Source organism: Lepidochelys kempii, chromosome 1 (assembly GCF_965140265.1).
Source record: "Lepidochelys kempii isolate rLepKem1 chromosome 1, rLepKem1.hap2, whole genome shotgun sequence".
Taxonomy (NCBI): domain Eukaryota; kingdom Metazoa; phylum Chordata; order Testudines; family Cheloniidae; genus Lepidochelys; species Lepidochelys kempii.
In genome coordinates this window covers 210,024,014-210,048,663 of record NC_133256.1, presented here as the reverse complement: position 1 = coordinate 210,048,663, position 24,650 = coordinate 210,024,014, and the positions used below count along the sequence as shown (strand labels likewise).

At 49.6% G+C, this 24,650-nt stretch overlaps 1 protein-coding gene and 1 long non-coding RNA gene across 6 annotated transcripts; one reads left to right on the top strand and one right to left on the bottom strand.

Annotated features, from left to right (window-relative positions):
- Positions 1-647: 647 nt before the first annotated feature.
- On the bottom strand, positions 648-24,440 carry PTPN6 (protein tyrosine phosphatase non-receptor type 6). 5 transcript variants are annotated; one of them, XM_073311932.1, is made up of 18 exons: positions 24,320-24,440; positions 23,965-24,068; positions 23,351-23,567; positions 18,168-18,290; positions 17,650-17,839; positions 13,803-14,025; positions 12,563-12,679; positions 12,325-12,438; positions 11,827-11,923; positions 11,286-11,365; positions 11,024-11,173; positions 10,709-10,840; positions 10,089-10,243; positions 2,897-2,964; positions 2,131-2,282; positions 1,812-1,909; positions 1,517-1,653; positions 648-1,140 (listed from the first exon to the last, which is right to left on the bottom strand). In XM_073311932.1, the coding sequence occupies exons 4-17, from the start codon at positions 18,226-18,228 to the stop codon at positions 1,530-1,532; spliced, it is 1,761 nt and encodes a 586-aa protein (XP_073168033.1). In that variant the 5' UTR covers positions 18,229-18,290; positions 23,351-23,567; positions 23,965-24,068; positions 24,320-24,440; the 3' UTR covers positions 648-1,140; positions 1,517-1,529. The 5 variants fall into 5 exon arrangements, with proteins under 5 accessions (XP_073168033.1, XP_073168009.1, XP_073168027.1 ...); XM_073311908.1 differs by lacking the exon at positions 23,351-23,567 and having other exon boundaries at positions 17,650-17,844; XM_073311926.1 differs by lacking the exon at positions 23,351-23,567.
- LOC140898346 (uncharacterized) lies at positions 10,792-16,144 on the top strand. Its single transcript, XR_012154968.1, has 2 exons — positions 10,792-10,922; positions 12,572-16,144. It is a non-coding gene; the product is annotated as an uncharacterized lncRNA (long non-coding RNA).
- Positions 24,441-24,650: the final 210 nt, after the last annotated feature.

Sequence of the window (24,650 nt, the reverse complement as noted above, 5' to 3'; positions counted from 1 at the left end):
CAGCTACTGTCTCTGAACCAAGAGGTGGCTGCATTTCAGTGCTTGGCAAACCAACCCTATACAAGCCCTACCCAACCACCAGTGTGAGTACCAGGCTTAATAAGCTAATTTCAGAAACTCAGATGAAAAAGGAAGTTATTCTGAATGAATAACAGCATGTTTTTGAGCAGTTAGGACCTCAGCCACTGACTACATAGGGTAAAATCCACAGTTATTGACTATATCCCAACTCACAGAACTGTCTGACTCAGACAGAGACAGGGAATGGGATGGAGAGCCTTTTACCTCTAGGGCACCGGATCTTAGGTGGGCCAGCTAAGAGGCACTGGCTGGCTCAGGGTGGGTTTGGAATACCATATGGGCGCCTTTCACCACTCAAGCATTGGTTCCAATCCATTCCCAGGTCAATGGACTACCTGGTGTGACAGAGTACTGGCACACTGGCAATTCTCCCTAAGGCAATGACACTTGGGCATATGAAAAGAACCTGCTAACAGGTTCATGCACTAGGCCCAGGCAGAAGCAAGGAAACCAACTGTTCCACTCCCTGCGCTAAGTCTGTGGCTTAAAAACAAATAAAAATAGTATTTTAAAAAACAAAACCCAATTTTTGCTGAAAACTTTGAAAACACGAGAGAATAAAAGAATAAGACAAAAATCCTGGTTTAATTACAAAGGAAAGCAAAACCAACATGTCAAATCCATGAATATTTACAGCACCACAAGGAAGCGAGTGGACCCGCAAGGCTGAGGAGATGGTGGCACAGGCGGTGGGCATGGAGATAATTTTCCCTTTGATCAAGGGAGAGTTGAAAGGGGTTAAGCAGCAGGTGTTTAAAGGGCCAGCATCAAACAACAGCTGACTTAGCAGGAGCAGCTAGTCTTATGCTGGTATTGAGGTTAACCCCTGTGGGGGCCTGTTTCCCATAAGAGGAGCTTGCGAAGGACAAACAGAGCTGGAGATGAGCCTGAACCGTTAGGGGCCAGAGAAAATTAAAGAGGATATTATTTATCTGACAGTTAAAAAGTATCTTAAAGCAGAACAGATCGGACGTGCCTACTGGACTGAGTGTGCAGGGACAGCAAGGCGATCCCAGTCACTTTGACCTAGGACAAGGTGTCTTCTGTAACTGAGGGGAGCTGGAAAGAGAGAGAAAACAGCAGATGAAAAGTACTGCCAGAGCGCAGGTCTACACTACAAAGTTGTTGGCATACCTGTGTTGGTCCGGGGGTATGGCAAAACCCCCACCTAGATGTGAGATGCTGACAAAAGAGGGTTTCTGTTGACACAGCAAATGTCCTTCAGTGGCATGGTGCTACTCCCTGACAGAAACACTCCTTCTACGCTGTGTCAATTAGGGGGCTCTGCCAGTACAGCTATCCTGGCAAAACACGTGCATAAAGAAGGCCATAGAGTCAGATGGGTCTGCACGTGAAGATCTTATTGGGGCACCTAGAGAAAAGAACGACCCCCCACTCGCCAGGAATATGATCCCAGCCCAGACCCCAGTCGCACCTGTAGTGGGAGATTATTTTTTCTTAAGCGAGCCCTTCAGTTTCTCCTTCTCAGACGAGCGCTGCTTCCGCACTCTCTCCTCTTTCTTTCCTCTGGTGTTCTCTAAGTTTTCATAGACTGTTGGTTCCTCCTTCTGCCTGTGAGACAGTGAGAATGTTGGAGAGGTGAGCTGGGCATGGAGAGCCAGGAGGGCAGCGACAGAATGGTGGGGAGGTCGGGTGATGGTGGGGGCAGTAGGGAAGGGCACAGCTAACGCCCAGGAGGGTGGGGACTCCTGATTTGCCACAGCTCTTACTTAGAGGACTTTCGGGAGGCCTTGGCATGTTGGTTCTTCAGCGCAGGTGGGTACGCAATGTTCCCATATTCAGACTCTTTGGATCTCCCCTTCTGAGACTGCATGAGAAAACGAGACAAGAGAGGACTGGAGAACGGGACAGAGCACAGCACTGGGGTGTGGGGTAATGGGGCACGGCAGGGGACAAAGGGCAGCTGCCTCCTGGCCCCTTATGCCAAGCTAGGACATGAGGAAATGGGGCATGATCAGGCTATTACAGACAGCACCTCTGGCAGCACAGCATCTCCTGGGACTGAGTGCGTGGCATCCCCACTCTCACCTGCATAACATCCAGCTTCTTCTTGGTGGTCTCTATGAACTGGCAGATGGCCATGTAGATGAATTTATACTGGGCCTCAGTCTGCACCATTCCTGAGCGCTGAGCCCTTACCATCTGGATGGTCTTCTGGATGTCTATGTCGCAATCCAGCCCTGGAGATGGTGCATTGGGGGACAGGGTGCAAAGAGGCAGTTATGGGCTGGAGGCTGCTGCAATGAGTTCCTCACCATACACCTATCCCCAGCCTGTGAGGTCACCAGACAAAATCCTAGACGAACTTAGTCCCAGCAGGTTCCCCCTCCCCAGGATGGAAGGAGACACTGGTACCTTCAGCCCTGAGCTACTCCCCCTCCCTTGCCTGCCTGCCTCTAAGTCTACCAAGTGGGAGTGCCAATCCCTGGGCAACACTAGTGCTCCACTGACTGGGCAGTTATATCCACAAATGAGAGCACCAGAGATCCAACTACTATCCGGGGACAGACAGACAGCAGGCATTGCCAGACTTCCACCAATGGGTCAGTTACAATCCCCAGTGACAGCCCTCTGCACTCCTTCTCACCCCGGCCCAAGGGTGGGATCTGTGTCAAAGGGGTGTGGTCACCTTCCCCTGCCATTAAGGCCCTGAGATATTCAGGGAACCGCTTTCTCACACTCACATGCCTGATATTTCCCAGCTAGTGAAGTGGCCTTTAGGACCCAGCTGGCAGAGAAGACTGGCCATGGGGCAGAGCCCTGCAGGTAAAGCACAGGCATGGGAAAAGCTTACCCTTGGTGGAGATCGTCTCCACTATCATATCGATGACGATGATAGTTCCGGTGCGGCCAATCCCAGCACTGCACAGAAGGGCACAAGCTGAAGTCAGGAGATGGCATTACCACTGGCAGCAACTCCAAGGGTTTCCCAGGCTGTCCTGCACCCACTGCTACAATACAGCTACCTCTGGGGTGTGGCGTGGCATTGTTTAGCAGCAGCACACAAACACTGCTCAAGAGATTAGGACAGGAAAGGAGAATGGGATCTCCAGCCTGATCTTGGGGTGGATTTGAGCAGATCACTGCAGACTAAGTGGCTCTGGGAAGAAGGATAAAGGAGTTTGAGGCACAAGTGGTGTTATTGTCCATCCTCCCTGTGGATGGAAAAGGCCTGAGTAGAGACCATGAAATTGTGGAAGTCAACGAATGGCTATGCAGGTGGTGTTGGAGAGAAGGCTTTGGATTCTTTGACCATGGGATGGTGTTCCAAGAAGGAGGAGTGCTAGGCAGAGACAGGCTCCAACTAATGAAGAGAGGGAAGAGCATCTTCGCAAGCAGGCTGGCTAACCTAGTGAGGAGGGCTTTAAATTAGGTTCACCGGGGGAAGGAGACCAAAGCCCTGAGGTAAGTGGAGAAGTGATATACCGGGAGGAAGCACGAGCAGGAGAGCGCAAGAGTGGAGGGCTCCTGCCTCATACTGAGAAAGCAGGACAAACAGCAAGTTATCTCAAGTGCCTATACACAAATGCAAGAAGCCTGGGAAACAAGCAAGGAGAACTGGAAGTCCTGGCACAGTCAAGGAATTATGATGTGACTGGAATAATAGAGACTTGGTGGGATAACTCACATGAGTGGAGTACTGTCATGGATGGATATAAATTGTTCAGGAAGGAGAGGCAGGGCAGAAAAGGTGGGAGAGTTCCATTGTATGTAAGGGAGTGTCTCTGGATTAAGTTTAGAAGTGTGAGCAACAAGGGTGATGTTGTGGTGGGAGTCTGCTATAGACCACCGGACCAAGGGGATGAGGTGGACGAGGCTTTCATCCGACAACTAAAGGAAGTTACTAGATCACAGGCCCTGGTTCTCATGGGGGAGTTCAATCACCCTGATATCTGCTGGGAGAGCAATACGGCAGTGCACAGACAATCCAGGAAGTTTTTGGAAAATGTAGGGGACAATTTCCTGGTGCAAGTGCTGAAGGAACCAAGTAGGGGTAGAGCTCTTCTTGACCTGCTGCTCACAAACAGGAAAGAATTAGTAGGGGAAGCAAAAGTGGATGGGAACCTGGGAGGCAGTGACCGTGAGATGGTCGAGTTCAGGATCCTGACATAAGGAAGAAAGGAGAGCAGCAGAATACGGACCCTGGACTTCAGAAAAGCAGACTTTGACTCCCTCAGGAAACTGATGGGCAAGATTCCCTGGGAGCATAACATGAGGGGGAAAGGAGTCCAGGAGAGCTGGCTGTATTTTAAAGAATCCTTATTGAGGTTACAGGAACAAACCATCCCGATGTGTAGAAAGAATAGTAAATATGGCAGGCGACCAGCTTGGCTTAACAGTGAAGTCCCTGCTGATCTTAAGCACAAAAAAGAAGTTTACAAGAAGTGGAAGATTGGACAAATGACCAGGGAGGAGTATAAAAATATTGCTCAGACATGCAGGAGTGAAATCAGGAAGGCCAAATCACACTTGGAGTTGCAGCTAGCAAGGGATGTTAAGAGTAACAAGAAGGGTTTCTACAGGTATGTTGGCAACACGAAGGTGGTCAAGGCAAGTGTGGGCCCCCTACTGAATGGGGAGGTAACCTAGTGATAGGCATGTGGAAAAAGCTAATGTACTCAGTGCATTTTTTGCCTCTGTCTTCCCGAACAAGGCCAGCTCCCAGACTACTGCACTAGGCAGCACAGCATGGGGAGGAGGTGACCAGCCCTCTGTGGAGAAAGAAGTGGTTCAGGATTATTTAGAAAAGCTGGACAAGCACAAGTCCATGGGGCCGGATGTGCTGCATCCAAGAGTACTAAAAGAGTTGGCGGATGTGATTGCAGAGCCATTGGCCATTATCTTTGAAAACTCATGGCGATCGGGGAAGGTCCCGAATGACTGGAAAAAGGCTAATGTAGTGCCCATCTTTAAAAAAGGGAAGGAGGAGGATCCTGGAAACTACAGGCCAGTCAGCCTCACCTCAGTCCCTGGAAAAATCATGGAGCAGGTCCTCAATAAATCAATTCTGATGCACTTAGAGGAGAGGACTCTCTCCTCCGGGGGACTGAGTCATCTATCTGCCGCCTTGACCGGGAAAACCGAGAAGTCTGCTGCTTGCCAGGGGCTAGGATTCGCGATGTGACGGAGAGACTGCTGAGACTCATCAAGCCCTCGGATCGCTACCCCTTCCTGCTTCTCCACGTGGCCACCAATGATACTGCCAAGAATGACCTTGAGCGGATCACTGCAGACTACGTGGCTCTGGGAAGAAGGATAAAGGAGTTGGAGGCACAAGTGGTGTTCTCGTCCATCCTTCCCGTGGAAGGAAAAGGCCTGGGTAGGGACCGTCGAATCGTCGAAGTCAACGAATGGCTACACAGGTGGTGTCGGAGAGAAGGCTTTGGATTCTTTGACCATGGGATGGTGTTCCATGAAGGAGGAATGCTGGGCAGAGACGGGCTCCATCTTACGAAGAGAGGGAAGAGCATCTTTGCCAGCAGGCTGGCTAACCTAGTGAGGAGGGCTTTAAACTAGGTTCACCGGGGGAAGGAGACCAAAGCCCTGAGGTAAGTGGGAAAGCGGGATACCGGGAGGAAGCACAGGCAGGAATGTCTGTGAGGGGAGGGCTCCTGCCTCATACTGGGAATGAGGGGCGATCAGCAGGTTATCTCAAGTGCTTATATACGAATGCACAAAGCCTTGGAAACAAGCAGGGAGAACTGGAGGTCCTGGTGATGTCAAGGAACTATGACGTGATTGGAATAACAGAGACTTGGTGGGATAACTCACATGACTGGAGTACTGTCATGGATGGTTATAAACTGTTCAGGAAGGACAGGCAGGGCAGAAAAGGTGGGGGAGTAGCACTGTATGTAAGGGAGCAGTATGACTGCTCAGAGCTCCGGTACGAAACTGTTGAAAAACCTGAGTGTCTCTGGATTAAGTTTAGAAGTGTGTGCAACAAGAGTGATGTAGTGGTGGGAGTCTGCTATAGACCACCGGACCAGGGGGATGAGGTAGATGAGGCTTTCTTCCGGCAGCTCACGGAAGCTACTAGATCGCATGCCCTGATTCTCATGGGTGACTTTAATTTTCCTGATATCTGCTGGGAGAGCAATACAGCAGTGCATAGACAATCCAGGAAGTTTTTGGAAAGCGTAGGGGACAATTTCCTGGCGCAAGTGCTAGAGGAGCCAACTACGGGGGGCGCTTTTCTTGACCTGCTGCTCACAAACCGGGTAGAATTAGTGGGGGAAGCAAAAGTGGATGGGAATCTGGGAGGCAGTGACCATGAGTTGGTTGAGTTCAGGATCCTGACGCAGGGAAGAAAGGTAAGCAGCAGGATACGGACCCTGGACTTCAGGAAAGCAGACTTCGACTCCCTCAGGGAACGGATGGGTAGGATCCCCTGGGGGACTAACATGAAGGGGAAAGGAGTCCAGGAGAGCTGGCTGTATTTCAAGGAATCCCTGTTGAGGTTACAGGAACAAACCATCCCGATGAGTCGAAAGAATAGTAAATATGGCAGGCAACCAGCTTGGCTTAATGGTGAAATCCTAGCGGATCTTAAACATAAAAAAGAAGCTTACAAGAAGTGGAAGGTTGGACATATGACCAGGGAAGAGTATAAAAATATTGCTCGGGCATGTAGGAATGATATCAGGAGGGCCAAATCGTACCTGGAGCTGCAGCTAGCAAGAGATGTCAAGAGTAACAAGAAGGGTTTCTTCAGGTATGTTGGCAACAAGAAGAAAGCCAAGGAAAGTGTGGGCACCTTACTGAATGAGGGAGGCAACCTAGTGACAGAGGATGTGGAAAAAGCTAATGTACTCAATGCTTTTTTTGCCTCTGTATTCACTAACAAGGTCAGCTCCCAGACTGCTGCGCTGGGTATCACAAAATGGGGAAGAGATGGCCAGCCCTCTGTGGAGATAGAGGTGGTTAGGGACTATTTAGAAAAGCTGGACGTGCACAAATCCGTGGGGCCGGAGGAGTTGCATCCGAGAGTGCTGAAGGAATTGGCGGCTGTGATTGCAGAGCCATTGGCCATTATCTTTGAAAACTCGTGGCAAACGAGGGAAGTCTGGAAAAGGCTAATGTAGTGCCAATCTTTAAAAAAGGGAAGGAGGAGGATCCTGGGAACTACAGGCCAGTCAGCCTCACCTCAGTCCCTGGAAAAATCATGGAGCAGGTCCTCAAAGAATCAATCCTGAAGCACTTGCATGAGAGGAAAGTGATCAGGAACAGCCAGCATGGATTCACCAAGGGAAGGTCATGCCTGACTAATCTAATCGCCTTTTATGATGAGATTACTGGTTCTGTGGATGAAGGGAAAGCAGTGGATGTATTGTTTCTTGACTTTAGCAAAGCTTTTGACACGGTCTCCCACAGTATTCTTGTCAGCAAGTTAAGGAAGTATGGGCTGGATGAATGCACTATAAGGTGGGTAGAAAGCTGGCTAGATTGTCGGGCTCAATGGGTAGTGATCAATGGCTCTATGTCTAATTGGCAGCCGGTGTCAAGTGGAGTGCCCCAAGGGTCGGTCTTGGGGCCGGTTTTGTTCAATATCTTCATAAATGATCTGGAGGATGGTGTGGATTGCACTATCAGCAAATTTGCATTTGATACTAAACTAGGGGGAGTGGTAGATATGCTGGAGGGCAGGGATAGGATACAGAGGGACCTAGACAAATTGGAGGATTGGGCCAAAAGAAATCTGATGAGGTTCAATAAGGATAAGTGCAGGGTCCTACACTTAGGACGGAAGAATCCAATGCACCGCTACAGACTAGGGGCCGAATGGCTAGGCAGCAGTTCTGCGGAAAAGGACCTAGGGGTGACAGTAGATGAGAAGCTGGATATGAGTCAGCAGTGTGCCCTTGTTGCCAAGAAGGCCAATGGCATTTTGGGATGTATAAGTAGGGGTATAGCGAGCAGATCGAGGGACGTGATCGTTCCCCTCTATTCGACATTGGTGAGGCCTCATCTGGAGTACTGTGTCCAGTTTTGGGCCCCACACTACAAGAAGGATGTGGATAAATTGGAGAGAATCCAGCGAAGGGCAACAAAAATGATTAGGGGTCTAGAACACATGACTTATGAGGAGAGGCTGAGGGAGCTGGGATTGTTTAGTCTGCAGAAGAGAAGAATGAGGGGGGATTTGATAGCTGCTTTCAACTACCTGAAAGGGGGTTCCAAAGAGGATGGCTCTAGACTGTTCTCAATGGTAGCAGATGACAGAACGAGGTGTAATGGTCTCAAGTTGCAGGGGGGGAGGTTTAGATTGGATATTAGGAAAAACTTTTTCACTATGAGGGTGGTGAAACACTGGAATGCGTTACCTAGGGAGGTGGTAGACTCTCCTTCCTTAGAGGTTTTTAAGGTCAGGCTTGACAAAGCCCTGGCTGGGATGATTTAACTGGGAATTGGTCCTGCTTCGAGCAGGGGGTTGGACTAGATGACCTTCTGGGGTCCCTTCCAACCCTGATATTCTATGATTCTATGAAAGTGATCAGGAACAGTCAGCATGGATTCATCAAGGGCAAGTCATGCCTGACTAACCTAATTGCCTTCTATGATGAGATAACTGGCTCTGTGGATGAGGGGAAAGCAGTGGACATTTTATTCCTTAACTTTAGCAAACCTTTTGATATGGCCAGCAAGTTAAAGAAGTATGGGCTGGATGAATGGACTCTAAGGTGGATAGAAAGCTGGCTAGATTGTCGGGCTCAACATGTACTGATCAATGGCTCCATGTCTAGTTGGCAGCCAGTATCAAGCGGAGTGCCCCAAGGGTCGGTCCTGGGGCCGGTTTTGTTCAATATCTTCATTAATGATCTGGAGGATGGCAAGGATTGCACCCTCAGCAAGTTTGCAGGTGACATAAACTGGGAGGAGTGGCAGATACGCGGCAGGGTAGGGATGGGATACAGAGGGACCTAGACAAATTAGAGGATTGGGCCAAAAGAAATCTGATGAGGTTCAACAAGGACAAGTGCAGAGTCCTGCATTTAGGACGGAAGAATCCCATGCACTGCTACAGACCGAGCGGCTAGGCAGCAGTTCTGCAGATAAGGACCTAGGGGTTACAGTGGACGAGAAGCTGGATTTGAGTCAACAGTATGCCCTTGTTGCCAAGGCTAACGGCATTTTGAGCTATATAAGTAGGAGCATAGCCAGCAGATTGAGGGACATGATCATTCCCCTCTATTCGACATTGGTGAAGCCTCACCTGGAGTACTGTGTCCAGTTTTGGGCCCCACACTACAAGAAGGATGTGGAAAAATTGGAAAGGGTCCAGCGGAGGCCAACAAAAAGTATTAGAGGGCTGGAGCACATTACTCGTGAGGAGAGGCTGAGGGAATTGGGATTGTTTAGTCTGCAGAAGAGACGAATGAGGGGGGATTTGATAGCTGCTTTCAACTACCTGAAGGAGGGTTCCAAAGAGGGTGGATCTAGACTATTCTCAGTGGTGGCAGATGACAGAACAAGGAGTAATGGTCTCAAGTTGCAGTGGGGGAGGTTTAGGTTGGATGTTAGGAAAAACTTTTTAACTAGGACGGTGGTGAAGCACTGGAATGCGTTACCTAGGGAGATGGCGGAATCTCCTTCTTTAGAAGTTTTTAAGGTCAGGCTTGAGAAAGCCATGGCTGGGAAGATTTAGTTGAGGATTGGTCCTGCTTTGAGCAGGGGGTTGGACTAGATGACCTTCAGAGGTCCCTTCCAACCCTGATATTCTATGATTCTAGGGAGGTGGAATGGAAGAGCCAGCACTGGGATTTGCCAGAACAAAGGGATTCACTCGAGAGTCACAGGGAACAGACACGATCTTTCATGACTGTGAGCAATCAGGGTGTTCAATTTACAGAGGCCACCTCCAGCAGCACTATGACCCCTGCAGAGTGTGGCGTCTGGGGAGACTGCCCCCTGTAGAGTCACCCAACCCACTCCCTGTAGCACAGCAGCAGGAACATTGAAACAAGCAGGCACTGCCCCACACCCACCTGCAATGCACCACTATGGGCCCAGCCTCAGGGATGCTCTCTTGTTTCTGGTTGATTTGGTCCAGGAAGCTGAGCACCCCTCCAGGCTCACTGGGGACTCCGTGGTCTGGCCAGCTCAGGTACTGGTACTGCCATATCTCTCTCACAGCCTTACACTAGGGGGCAACAAAACGCACACATGGTAGGTTGTGCCCAGTTCCACCCCATCCTCCCCATGTCCCTCAATCCCTTAGGTTCCCATCCTGCATGACAAAGGGACTGAGGGTCTCTGCCCACTAACCTCCAGACTGAGAACAGGCCAACTTAGTTTCCAAACAACAAATGACAGAGAGAGGGAAACAATAGGTCAATGAAGCCCTCCAGCTGGACTGGAGGGCTGGACTGGAACAGGGACCTAGAGGTGAAGGCGCCCATGCTCCACGCCCTGATCCTCGAGCCTGCCAGTCTCCCACATCTCCCAAATCAGGGACCAGACTGGAACCAGGAAGGTAGAAGTTACAGGTCCCATTTCCCTTTGCCTAATGTTACCTGAAATGCCACAGTTACAAATTCCCAACCTTGAAGGCTTAGCCACAGTTAAAGTCCCAGGAACAATTAATGCTCAGAAGCGTGGTACTCACGTTGTCAACTGGTGAGAGAGAGAGCTGTCGGAGTTTGTATTCTAGGGCATCATGTTCTCCAATATTCTCCACAATATAGGGACCATACTCTTTCGTGCTGCCCTCCTCTGGCCAGTAGGGGACGCACTTGTTCTGTGAGGAAACAAGAAGAAAAGGTGAAGACTAAAACAAGGAGGCTAACAGAGAAGAAAAAGCCCTAGGGAGAAAGGAAAAGGTAAAGTGGTGAGTGGCGGGGTGGGGGGGGGAAGGAAGGGGGAGGGAGAAAGGAGGAAGGATGGGTGCGAGACATGGCAGCAGGCCCTCTGAGACACGTACCCTCCCTTTCTCCACCTCCCGGGTGGTCATCACAATGATGCGAGATTTTTCCTGCCACACCATCTGCCAGAAGTCGTTGACGGTGGCATCCAAGCAGCCCTGGCTGGCGATGTATGTCTTGGTGAATTCATCTGGGCTGATCAGCTGGTTCTACAGAGGGGCAAATGGACAAGGGAAGGACAGGGGTTACAGGAACCAGGAGTCCAGTGCCCCTTTCCCTGCCCCCCCTCCTCAAGACATGGCAGCATTTCTGGAGGCTCACCTTGATGTAGTTGGCATTGATATAATCTGCTCCGGGGATATTTGGGTCCCTGCCTTGTAGGATGACTCGAGAATGATCAACTAGGGAGGCAAGGAAGGGGTTAACACAACAGTGAGGTATTCAGACTTTGGTCCCACATGTAGCCCACTCTCTATACTCCAGGTCAATCCAATGGGCCCATCAAACCCTGTTTCCCCACCATCCCTCATACTAGATCAGACCAAGAAGCCCATGTAACCCAGTGCCCCGCACTTACCCTCTGAGCCGGATCAACCCAATGAGCCCGTCTATCCAGATGTGCGCACACACACCCCCACAAGGCCATGCAGAGGAGGCAATATCTCTCACTAAATCCTTTATGGCCTTAAATACCCAGTCAGGGGCCCCTTGTAGCTCATCCCCACGGGACGGCAAATAAACCCCAGCCAGGTTGAGACTTCCTCTGGGGTAACTTTAGGCAGGGCTCTGTGTGGCAAGCCTTCCCGCTCAGGCAAGAACATGCAGCCCCTTGATCTTTTCCTGATGGGAGGGCAGGACTCACAGGGCAAGATGTTCTTATACCGGTTCTTTCCCTTGTTCTCAGGTCTCTGCCCCTCATGCCGATCATACAGGTGCTTGGCCTCCTGTTTCTGCAGGCTCTGAAAGGGGAAGGGTAATCGTTACGGCAGAGCAACCTGCTGTGATTGTGGGGGGAGCACTGAGGGGAATGGGAGCACACAGAGTAAAGATTGTCCAGTAGCTAGGGCAGTAGCCTAGGAGGCTCGTGAGAGCTGGGTTCACTTCCCTGCTCTGCACAGCCTTCCTGAGTCTCAGTTCCCCAGCCGCAAAATGGGGCTAATACCCTGCCCTAGCTCACAGGGGTATGGGGATGATAAATTAATTGAAGAGCGTGAGATGCTCAGATTCTGTGGTAATAGGGGCCAGGTACAGAGATGACATTACATAGAGATTAATCCATTAATGGAGAAGGGAAAGAGAATGAGATTGGGAGCAGGGTTTCCCAGAAGGACATGGAGACAGTTCCAACACAATCACTTACATCAAACTCCTCCCAGAATCCAGCCTTGGCTGTTTCCTCAGCCAGGCTCTGCTTGTTTAGTTCATGCACTCTGTTCTCAATGTCAGCTGCGTTCACTCTGGTGGCATAATAGGGCTGGGTAAGGAAGAAGGGAAAGGTTTGGTGAGCAAGAGGGATAGAACGGAGCTGGACACATGCTGTAGACAGGGACAGAGGATGAAGCCTCCAAAACTACTCCTGACACAAGGACCCCATTTACCTGTTTCAGGTACACGTAGGATCCGGACACCTCCTCAATTCCAGTCTTCTTGAAATGCTCCACTAGGTCTGCCAAGCTGTCAAACATCTCAGCACCTCCAACTGTGTATCTCCCATTCTGGAGAGAGTTAAGCTGTGTTATTCACATCCCCTAATGGACCCACTGCTTCCCATGGTATATCTTACAACCAGTGCCACAGGAGATTGTTACACTGGGACATGAAGCCCTGGGTAGGTCTTGCCCTGTTGAGTTTGAAGCGCTGCATCTCATGTGGTATGTGTCACACCCTCCTGGCATGATGGACAACTGAGAGCTTGTTCTGATGACATCAAACTTGTAAGTTGGTGAGCTGACCCTAGGTGTCCTGCTGCATGGAAACCCAGAGAAGTCAACTTCCCCCCATTTCTTGTTTAAGGTCAGTTGTTTTGTTTCCCCATAATTCACCTGCATACACTCTCCACTGTCCCAAACCCACCCATGTTAGAATCATAGAAGATTAGGGTTGGAAGAGACCTCAGAAAGTCACCTAGTCCAATCCCCTGCTCAAAGCATCCTCAAAGCAGGATTATGGTATGGAGTGAGAGAAGACCTAGTAAATGTGTGGGTTGATCAGGCTAGGCTTAGGGACCTCAACAAGGTCTCCTCTCCTGCTTGTAGCTCCTCAGCTTCTCATCACAGCTCAGTAGTTCATTTCTGGAACTCCCTATGAAGTTTGAAGAACCCCACAGAGCCAAGGAGACCAGAAACAACTGACCTTTCTTCTCTCCGCTGTCTTCCTCTTTGGCCTCCGTGTCACACTTTGTTCCCTGTCCCAGGTGCATAACTGCCTGGTTCAGTCTCCAGATTCTCCTCTCCTTCAATCTCACAGGCCAGCACCTTACGCTGGCCTTTGAGGCTCTGCACATCTCTGCTCCCTCCAATGTAGGAGCTCCCATTGCTACCAAGCTCCCTTCCGGTCTTCCTGCCACTTGTGTCTGCACTAGACTCCTCCCTCATCCTGGATGCAGCAAAATCAACAATCCCATGCAGCCACTGGTCAGACCAGGCAAGGACTAAGGAACCCGACAGTAGGCAGCCCAGCCCTTAGCATGGATTTCATATACATTATTGGATACAAAAACATTCCAGCAGTTTCCATATCTTCCTGTTGATAGAATAGATCAAACAGCTGCCACAGATAAATGTTTCCTTTCCTCACTCTGCTTGCTCCCTTCCCTGCACCCTGCCCCATCCCTCTCACCTCACACATGATCTTGACATGGGTGACCTTAAGCCGTGCCGCAGGGGTGCCAGCAGCCCCAGTTGGTGGGGCCTCAGGCCCAGCTTTAAGTTGGTCAGTCAGGACAGACAGGACAAAGTCACCAGGTTTGCTGAGGCTCTCACGCACCAGGAAAGTCCAAGGGATGGCCTTGGACTGGAGAAGAGACTCAGCTGCTGGGCCAGATAGATGCCCATGGTACCACCTGGGAGAAAATGGGACACGGTCAGACAAGAGCGGGGGGAGGAGGGGCCAGAGGGAAGCCAAGTGAGGGACAGGACCTGGGGCACATGGCGATGAGGGAAAGAAGTGGAGGGAACAAGAGTTAGAGGGGAGATGAGTGGAAGGTGCCTGTGGCTGAGCGAAGCCAGGAGGGACAATACCTGAGGAGCGCCAAGGTGGATGGGGCCTGGGACAGAAGGGACAGGTGAGCCAGGGGCAGGGAGCCCAAGGAAAGCTAAGTGGAAGACAGGTTTAATAACTGTGAGACGCTGTGGGGGTAGAGAGATGTTAAGAGCTGTATGTTCTGGCCCAGAACAAAGCAGGGGTCACTACCCAGTGACTAACTGCAGGGCACAGCCGGGGTCAGTATCCAGTGATGTAAGTAGCTACAGTTACAATTCCCCCTTTATTTGGAAAATCAAATGAAACAATACAAATGCCCAACCAGTACAGCCAGTTTAATATCACACACACACAGATGGGATGTCTAAATTGCCTGATCTGGGTAAATAACCTGCATCCCCTGACAAAGGAGAAGGTTATTCTGACTCTGATTGGACATGTGTCATCTCTGAAGCTTGATGGCTTTCAGATCACACAGCCACTTCCTGTTCCCAGAACAGGTCCTTTGGCAGGGATCTCTTTGGCCATTGAGGTAGGTCTGTCTGTGTTCACTACTCTTGGTAGTTTTCATTGTCAGTCACTAGGCACATGTGTTACTTCTCCCATTGCACAAGCCTTCTCAGTAGCATTCTACGTGTCCACTAGATACAGAGCGCCAATGGAAACTCCTTGGGTTTGTCTACATGTCTTCTGTTCCTCCTGTAAGACTGACCCTCAGGAGAGGCTATGACACAACCTCTCGGTGAGTGGTGCAGCTGTTGACAAGGTTTCCAGCCCCTTCCTGTTTGGAATTAACATTCTCTCCCACTTGCAATGGGGTGACTCCAGCATTCTTGTCAATTTTCTTCTAGTGCAGTTTCTTGCTCTTTGGTAAGCACTCCAGGGTCACTGGTCTCTGGCTAAGGAAGTCTATTAGCTGGTGACACTAAGGTTTGTGTCCTGCTGCCCATGGGTCTCTGAACTGGGGACTCTAAGAAAGCCTGTGAGGTGAGTTGTGATAGACTCATAAAACTAAATAGGGATTCTGTGAATCTGCCACGACCCTTTTTAATTTTGATTCTCGAGTTCTTTGCTGTTTGTACCAACACTTCTGCTAAATGACTACATTTGAGTGCACGTAAGGGCGTGGCATGCAGTGCAGAACTGATACATTAATGCGGAGAGCAGAAATGAGCCACTTGTGAATTGTGGGCCATTCTCTGCTACTAACACATCTGGAATCCCCTGGTGTGCTCAGTGCTTCATAATGGTTATTCCCTTCTACTCAGCATGGTCTGCAACAGCTCAATCTTCTAAGAAGCTGAGTACTTGCTCACTAATAAGAGGTTCTTATTAGTTATAGTAGAGCTAGATCTACCCTAGACCCAGGGTGATCATGTATCTCGTGATGTCAGCCGTCCCTTTGTATTTGGCTTCCTCTATTCACAGAGGTATCTTATTTAAATTTTATTACCTTTGTGGCAGCATTCTTGTGTGGCTGGACAAGGTAACCTCCAACTCTCTTTTGCATTCTTAGTACCCAGCTGGAGGCCATGGATTATGATCAGTACTTCTCACTTCATGCTGCGTTGTATTACGACACAAAATCCTCTGTACAGGGTCCCATCATCAGCAATTTCCTCTTGATGTTCCCAGTCAGATTGGAGTTCCTTGATCTGCTCCTCTCGACCATCCAGCTAGAAGGACTTCCTCAGCTGTTGTGAGCTGGGGTTGTTTGTGTTTTCTTATTTGAATTTGTCAAATTTTCTTTCAGAAGCAGTTGGTTTTACTTCAAATCCTCTTCCTGAGGCCACTGTTCCCAGGCATGTTTGATATGACAATGAGCTCCTCACCTCCTCTTTCACATTTAATCAGTGCTGTGGCAATTTCATGCTCCTGTTCTGAAGTCCAGGCTGTGCTTCAGTGGTTGCTGTAACTACCTTGTGAACCAGTGGTTGTTTCTACCTTGAACAGATTCATAAAACTACTCACAAACCAAAGCGATTCCCAACATTTCTTCTTTGTCTGAGCATCGGGCTGTGGTGACTTAGTAAAAGCACACGCGACCGGCTGATCATTTTGCATGTCAGCTTAGGGGCAGAGGGAGCTGTTTGGAGAGGAAGAAATGGCTATGTGATTAGCAAGCCATCGAGGTTCAGTTTGTGATTTACACACCCACTAACATTGAAGTAAATGGCTGTGGACCTTGGCTGTCACATAACAGTGATATATAAACCCTCTTTCACCCTGACCTTGATCACGTGAATGGGGCCAGGCAATGAAGAAAGCCTCATTATGCCTTACAAGAGCTGGCCTGTCTTCAGATACCTAGGGCAGGCTCCTCCCAGCCTGGGGTTCTGGGGGGGGGGCTGGAGGCAGGCAGCCCTTCCTGCCGGGGCGAGGGGCTCTTTTTGCCCTGTCTCACTGCAGGGCTGGGCCTCTATTCTCCCCCTCTGCAGAGAGGAAATAGTTAATCCCCCTGTGGCCCAGCTCAGGGAAGACACGTGATGGAAAATCTCTCAGGGAGAGAGTGAGAAAAGGAGCTTTCGTAAGAGCTGGGGGGAGAGAAGTTTCCAACCGCAATAGTAAGGGAGGAAGCTGCAGAGCCCCAGCCCAAGCCAACGGCCCTGACTGGAGCAGAGAAAACGCTGAGGGACACACGTGCTGCGCCCCACACAGGACCACAACCCTGCCCCAGGGCGAGGGGCACCGCTGTGGAACAGCTACCCACCGCCAGGGGGCTGAGAGCACAACACAGTGCAAACCACCTGATTTGATTTAGGAACACAGTGCCAAAGACACATGCAAATAGGGGAGGGGAGGGAGACTAAGTGGGGACTGGAATAGCATGGACTGAGAGGTCCATCAGCAGGATGCCCAGCACTGGAATAGCAGTGGGGGTTGCAGGGCAGAACTGAGGGGCAGAGTCAGAGCTGTGTGGGGAGCCCAGCCTGGAATAGCAGGAGGCTGCAGGGCAAGACTGAGGGGCATTGGCAGAGCTGTGTGGGGAGCCCAGGACTGGAATAGCAGGCGGCTCCAGGGCAGGAGTGAGGGGCATTGGCAGAGCTGTGTGGAGAGGCCAGCACTGGAATAGCATGGGGGCTGCAGGGCAGGACTGAGGGGCATTGGGTCATACACTGGACTGAGGCCTCTTCTTGTAACTAGCATCACAATTTTCACTTTTAGCAACAAGATTTAAATAGCAAAACCGATGAGACAGCGGAAGTCAAAGTTGCCAAATATAAGCAGGGCCCACATTGAAATTTCACAGACTTGCGTGCAAAGGAGCGGAGAGGGGGGGCATTTTATAGTTAGTTAGTTCTGGAGTTGGGGCTGGGCTATGCTTTCAGTCCCAGACAGTCTGGTACCAAAACTGTGTTCAGGGGGGTGAAGAGGGGCATACCACGGGACTAGCCCCTCAGTCTCCAGATGTGCAGGGCGAGGCTGTGGAGTTGGGCATTAGCCCCTCAGTAAAAGACTCATAGTTGCTCTGCTTACTCCATACCTCTCTGTAGTGGGATCGGAACAATTCAGTGGATACCTCAGGTCTATTACAGTCCCATCTTTATCCTGTAGTGAACCCTGCTGCTGTGTGTAGTACTCCACCAGTTCAGACAGCGTGGCAAACTTCTCCCCTCCATAGAGATCATAATAATCCCCGGTGTTCTGGATACGAATGTGGGTCACTTGATCACCTACCCTGAGGGAAGAGGCAGAGAGGAGTCTGGTGAAGTACAGGAGAGGGTCAGGAAAAGGGGAAGGGAAAGTAAAGTCCCTTCCAGGACGGACTGCAGGGGCAATGGGGCCAGGAAGTAGGGATGGAGGGTGGGTCAGACAATGATGCCACTCGGGTATCTTTTGGGCAGAGGGCAGGATGAAGGGAGGGAGCGATGGGGCTGGAAAACACAGCCTCTTATATATCCTGGGGATGGTATTGGTAAACAGGGGAAGAAGCAGAGAGCAAAGCATCCACATATCCCTGGGATGGCGACAATGTGGCAGGATGGCGTCTGAGTTACCCACCTGACAGAGAGGGAGAAATCTCCCTGATTCTTTCGACTGGGTCTAGCCAAGAAGCTTCCATGAACTCCTCGTCCCTTGAGTAAGGCCTCAGCTTGCAGTCCACTCAGGTCCCGGTGGAACCACCTAGGGGAGAGTAGAAAAGAGTGAATGGTGTCAGACAGAGGGTATACAGCCATATCTCTATGAGGGGTTCATACAGTGAGCAGAGTGGTCCCCCGAAAAGGATCCCAACCCTTGAGGGGGTCATAGAACAGATGGCCTGGGAAGGTCCTCTGTCACACACCCCTGGGATATGATCCCAGCCCATCCCCAGAAAAGGACTGTACTGGGGGGGGGGAGGGAGCAGAGCAAGTGAGATGATTCCCCAACACCTGTCCCACCCCCACCCCCTTCTCAGCACCGCTCTTACCTCACCATCGTCGAGGGAGAGCAGCCAAGGGGCTGGGTAGCTACAATCAAAGGAACTTGAAAAACGTAAAGAAAGGCGCTTTTAACGCTGGCAAGAAAAGGGAAGTAAGCGTCTGCTGTCTCTGCTCGACTCCCTAATGCTGAGTTCCCGATGCGTTACTCTGGCCATCTACCTCTCCAGTGTCCCCCTCTCTCAGTCCATCTTCCTCTCTCTGACTCTGCCTTCCCTTCTCACTCACTCTCTCCCTGTGGCAGGGCACAAACAGAAGCAAGGCAAGTGCGTGGCTCAGATAGCGCACAACTCAGGGAACAGGAAGCGTAGCTGAGCCATCAGCTCCTCAGCCCTGAGCTGCTTTGCACAAACTTCTGCTTCTCCTTTTGGCTTTTTTCCCCCCTCCCTTTTTCTTCTCAGTTATTCTTGGTGTGTTCCCTGCCTACCCACAGTGGGGTTACTTTGGTGACCTCGTCTGTGGCTCTGTCTACACTCACGCATTTGGGCTTTGTAACTCCCTTCCCCACCAACATGTCAGTAACAGACTTACACCAAATACACACAGCTTCTTGCAATGGTGCAGAGCAGATCATAGCAACTTGTACAGGGTCACTGCACAGCTGCCACGGCCAATGCAGACCGCAAATGCTGGCCCAGCAGCTGCAGTGGTGCAATTAGTCCCAACCCACAATGTCTGTTGGCACCAGGTAAACCACTCCATGGAGGTCGGAAAGCAGCTGAGACTATACTCAGCTATTCTGAACTATCTAGCTGAGCTTGAAAGAAAGTACCCTCCCAACACTCTTGCAAGGTAGGGAAGTATTATTCCCATTTTACAGATGGGGAACTGAGGCACAGGGTAGATGAAGTGACTTGCCCAAAGAGACTGAGGCAGAGCCAGGCAATTGACCCCAGGTCTCCCAAATTTCAGTCCAGTGCTCTAACCACAAGACCATCCTTCCTTGTTCTCCCTGCCCTTGACCGTCCTTTTGGGATGTGCCTCAGAGATAAAGAGCATCAGTGGATCAGCCAGGGTTGGGGCTACCCAGGTTACTGTTCAGAATGCAGCACATATACCTACACAACCAAATTGCATATGCATCACCTGGTGCACGCAACATGGGGCCTGCAGAGTCCACATACAGCATATTAAGGCCAAAGTAGCTAAACTGGAGATGCAGAGAGAAATATTCATAGCTATAGCATATAGGGATGTTACAGAGCAGTCCCACTTCAGAACTGACTTTCCCAAGACTCCATTTGAGGGGCAGAAGTGGAGAACTAGGGGGTCAAAGAGATGGGATCCATCTTCCAACAGAGATAGAGGAGGTTGGTCTTTCCTCCTCACCACAAGAAGGGTGCTCCAGGAGATGGGGATATAGATGTGAGATGTACACAGGCTGAGTGTTTTGTGGAGATTTGATCATTAGACTATTGATAACTGGTGACTATAAAAACTGTTCAGCTACAAAGGTGGCAGATCCTACACATCTAGACAGACTACTAGTGGTGGCTAAGGAGGAGCCTGTGGTACACTCTGAAACTGATGACACGGGGAAGTGTAGGAGAGAAGTCCTGGAAGCTAAATTTAGATTGCTAGAAAGAATGCTTAGTTCCAGGGGCTTTGCAGCTCTGAAATGCTTCCAGTTCCATACAAAAGACCAGTTAGGTCAGGGGAACTTCAGAATCTCAATATATGGCTACGAACTAATGTTAAGAAGAGGGATTTACATTTAACAGGCACAGGAATTTGATGGGGGGCAGGGGGAGGGAGAGAATTTATACAAAGAATGGTCAGCAACTTAGTCAAGGTAGAACTAGATTACCAGCACAGAAAAATAAAGTTTATGGAACTGTTTCAACTAGGACTGGGCAGCAGCCAATAGGTGCTAAGGAGCACTCAGGTTAGACAAAGACATCTTGTTAGAGATGTCAATGATTCAAAAGCATCATTGTCCAGTAAAGAGTAGGCAGAAATTACAGCTCCACTGTAGCAGGGGCAGGTTTAGATCACAGAGATAAAGTCTGATTGTCACAAGGGTATCAGAATAAGGAGTTAAACAGCAATAGGCACTTGGGCAAAAATAAAACTCACCAGATGAGCTGCTAACAAGAATATGCACTCTCATTAAAATCAGCAACTATACTGGAGGGTAGCAAATGTACCAATCCTTGAAAAAAGGCACTAAGAGTGACCATGGGAATTATAGACTAGAGAGTCTTACTTATGTACCAGGAAAATTGGCTGAAACGATGATTAAAAATAGCATTATAAACCAACCCTCTGTGTGAACATAACAAACAGGGACAAGCATCACAGCTTCTGCAAAGGAACATCTATTATAATTCCTTGAATTTATCAATAAAATAGTGGATTAAGGAAAACTGGCTGAAGTAGCTTTCAAAAAACTTTTATTAAAGGCCCTCGCAAGAGGCTGCTAAGAAAAGCAAGTAGCATGGGGTAAGAGCTGAAATTCTGTCATCCTACATCTTACTGGATTCTAAATTAACTGGAACCTGGGTGTCCTTGTGGAGGTTCAATGAAACATTTGCTTAACGGGCAGTAGCCATCAAAGAAAGCAACTGAAGACTGTCAGCATTGTGCTAGGCAATGCATTCATATTAGACACAGAGATAGCCTCTGCCTCAAAGAGCCTACAGTCTAAATAGACAAAACAAAGGCTGCAGCTGTCACTTCCTACAGTGACAGAAGGATTTTTTTTGTCAGTGTAGTAAATTCATCTGTCTTAAAATGCTGCAGTGGTGCAGCTGAGCCACTGTAGCGCTTCAGCGAAGACACTACCTATGCCAACAGGAGGTAGCTCTCCTGTCAGCGTACGTACTCCACCTCCCAGAGAGGCGGTAGCTAGGTTGGCGGGAGAATTCTCTGGGGGACCTAGCACTGTCTACACTGGAGATTAGGTTGATTTAACTGTATCGCTCAAGCGGGTGGATTTTTTACACCCCTGAGCAACATAGTTATACCTACACTTGGAAATTTGGTTGACCAGGCCTAAGAGCAGTAAATAGGTGAACAGAAGAATCCTTCTCTCAACCTAGCCATGTCTATTCTGGCGCTTACAACATAACTATGGTGCCCAGGGTGAAAAAATGTTCACACCCCTGCCTGAGCAACATAGCTAGGCTGAGCTAATTTTTAAGGGTAAACCAGGCCAAAGAGTGAGAGGTGAAGAAGCACAGAGAGGAAAGTGACTTGCTCCTGGAAACTTTGCAAGTCAGTGACAGAGCCTGGAACAGAAACCAGGTCTCCTGACTCCACCTGACTATGCTGTCTGTCTAATAATACCGACTTGGATAGTGAAGGTGAATCAGGCACTCCTATGCACTGTTTCTCATAACATATGAGCAAGGGGACTGTCAGTGACATTGAAAGGCAGCTAATGTAATGTAATGTAAAAATGTATCAACAAGGAATCTGTTTTTTAAATACGTGTTATTAGTCTGTGGAATTCAGCACTGCAAACTGCCATACCAAGGGCTTGTATGCAGTGTAGTTGTAGCCATGTCAGTCCCAGGATATTAGAGCAACAAGGCAGGTGAAGTAGTTATCTTTTATTGGACCAACTTCTGTTGGTGAGGCCCTGAAGAAGCACTCTGTGTGGCTCAAAAGCCTGCCTCCCTCAGCAACAGAAGTTAGTCCAATAAAAGATACTACCTTGCCCACCTTGTCTCTCTGATACCATGGGCTTAGCAGGATTCATAAAAAGATTGGACATTTAGATGGATAACAAGAACATCCACATTTACATTAGATAAGAAAAAACAGAGGGATAGTATGTCTCCTGCTTCCGAACATAACCCAACCACTAACTAAGGAAGAAACTTCTCCTGGAAACAAGTTATTGCACAATAAACCAATGGCTTTTCTTCACATTCATCTGAAGTAATTGGCTGTGGCCACTTTGTGGTCAGAGACAGGAGATTGGACTAGACAGACCAGATCTAGCAGTTGCTATGTTAGTGCTCTGCCTGGTCCCTCCTCCAGAGGAGAAAAGAGAGCGTGGAAGACAGACGGGAATCATAGAATATCAGGGTTGGAAGGGACCTCAGGAGGTCATCTAGTCCAACCCCCTGCTCAAAGCAGGACCAATCCCCAATTAAATCATCCCAGCCAGGGCTTTGTCAAGACTGACCTTAAAAACTTCTAAGTAAGGAGATTCTACCACCTCCCTAGGTAATGCATTCCAGTGTTTCACCACCCTCCTAGTGAAGAAGTTTTTCCTAATATCCAACCTTATCCTCCCCCACTGCAACTTGAGACCATTACTCCTTGTCCTGTCCTCTTCTACCACTGAGAATAGTCTAGATCCATCCTCTCTGGAACCACCTCTCAGGTAGTTGAAAGCAGCTATCAAATCCTCCCTCATTCTTCTCTTCTGCAGACTAAACAATCCCAGTTCCCTCAGCCTCTCCTCATAAGTCATGTGTTCCAGACCCCTAATCATTTTTGTTGCCCTTCGCTGGACTCTCTCCAATTTATCCACATCCTTCTTGTACTGTGGGGCCCAAAACTGGACACAGTACTCCAGATGAGGCCTCACCAATGTCGAATAGAGGGGGACGATCACGTCCCTCGATCTGCTCGCTATGCCCCTACTTATACAATAAGCATGGGAAGAATAAGCATTGGAGCTATGCCCCTGTGTTCTTGTACCATGGGCATGGGGGCAGGGAGGGAAAAGAGAGACCTCATTAAAGGTCCTCATTCCATTCTCACTGACAATTCTACAGTGCTAAGGACTTCAATTCCTTGGGTACTGACCATGGCTTAGATGTCAGTCAGGGACAAGTGGCTCAAGCCATGGTGGAGAGGGCTGGGCTGGTGCTGGGCTCCATGACTCTTGTGACACTGTGGAATCCAGACCCTTCTGCAGAATTCAGAATTTCAGTGGCCATTTCAAAACAATTCAGCTGCCAGCCCTTTTGGCGGTATAGGAAGCTTTCTGAAGGTGCCGTCCTGCAGTGCTGTCTGCTGGAATCTGCATAACAAACACTTCTGGTGAGTGTCAGAACTCCTGGGTTCAATTCCCAGCTCCAGAAGGGGAGCAGGGCTAATGGTTTAGAGTGGGGAGAGGCCTGGCCTCAGGGGTTCTATTCATGGCTCGGCCTTTGACTTGCCATGGGACATGGGCCAGTCCCTTCCCCATCTGTGCTTGAGTGCAAATAAGCCTTTACTTTTGCTAGGGTGAGCAGTACTGACCCCCCCAGTACAGCCCTGCTGAATCCCATCACTCCTGCTCCCTTATAGCCTCCTTGCCCACTCCCTCTATGGTCTTCACTTTCCCCATGTCTGCCTCTCACTTATCTATTTCTCCCACCACAGGCTCCTTTGATCAGACCCTAAAGCCAAGACACCCCCTGGAAAAATACACTCACCCACAGGATGGCATCAGGTCCCCAGCCACAGGGATCCCCACAGAGAAGGAAGAAATAAGAGAGGCTCAAGGGGATGGAGTACTGCAGCTCTCAGCCAGAGGATCCTAGTAAAAAGGAGATAAACAATACTGAAGATACCAAGGAGACAGGAAGAATTTCCTGGGAAGGGGGTGCAGGACTGAAGATTGTTACAGACCCATGGAGTGGGGGTAGCACCCAGAGGGAAAGCATGGCTAATTTTATGGGGCCTGGGACAAGATGTTTAACAGACCTGACATTCCTAGATCAGGGCTGGTAAGAGTCCCCTGACTCATGTGCGTCTAATCCAGTCATTAAGGCTCTGAATGCCACTTACCTCTCTCTCCAGCCCTAATATTTCCCCCCGAACATGGGGCAGAGGGAGAAGGAAGAAGCCTGAGATCAGGCAACCGGGCCCAGGACAAAGGGCTTCTGTCTCACCACTTGCAAATCTCTCCCTGAGCCGAAGTTAATAAATAGATAGGCTGCTGGGGGAGGGGACACCCAATCGGAGGGGGTGGGCAGGTGAGCAAGGGAGGAACTACCTATTCTCCCTGCCTCCGCCCCACTAAGTCTACGCCCTCACTGGAGGACTGGTAATAGAATCACAGAGAACGCAAAAGCAAATAAAACTTGGTCACCTGGAAGCTGCCACCTGAGCCACAGCT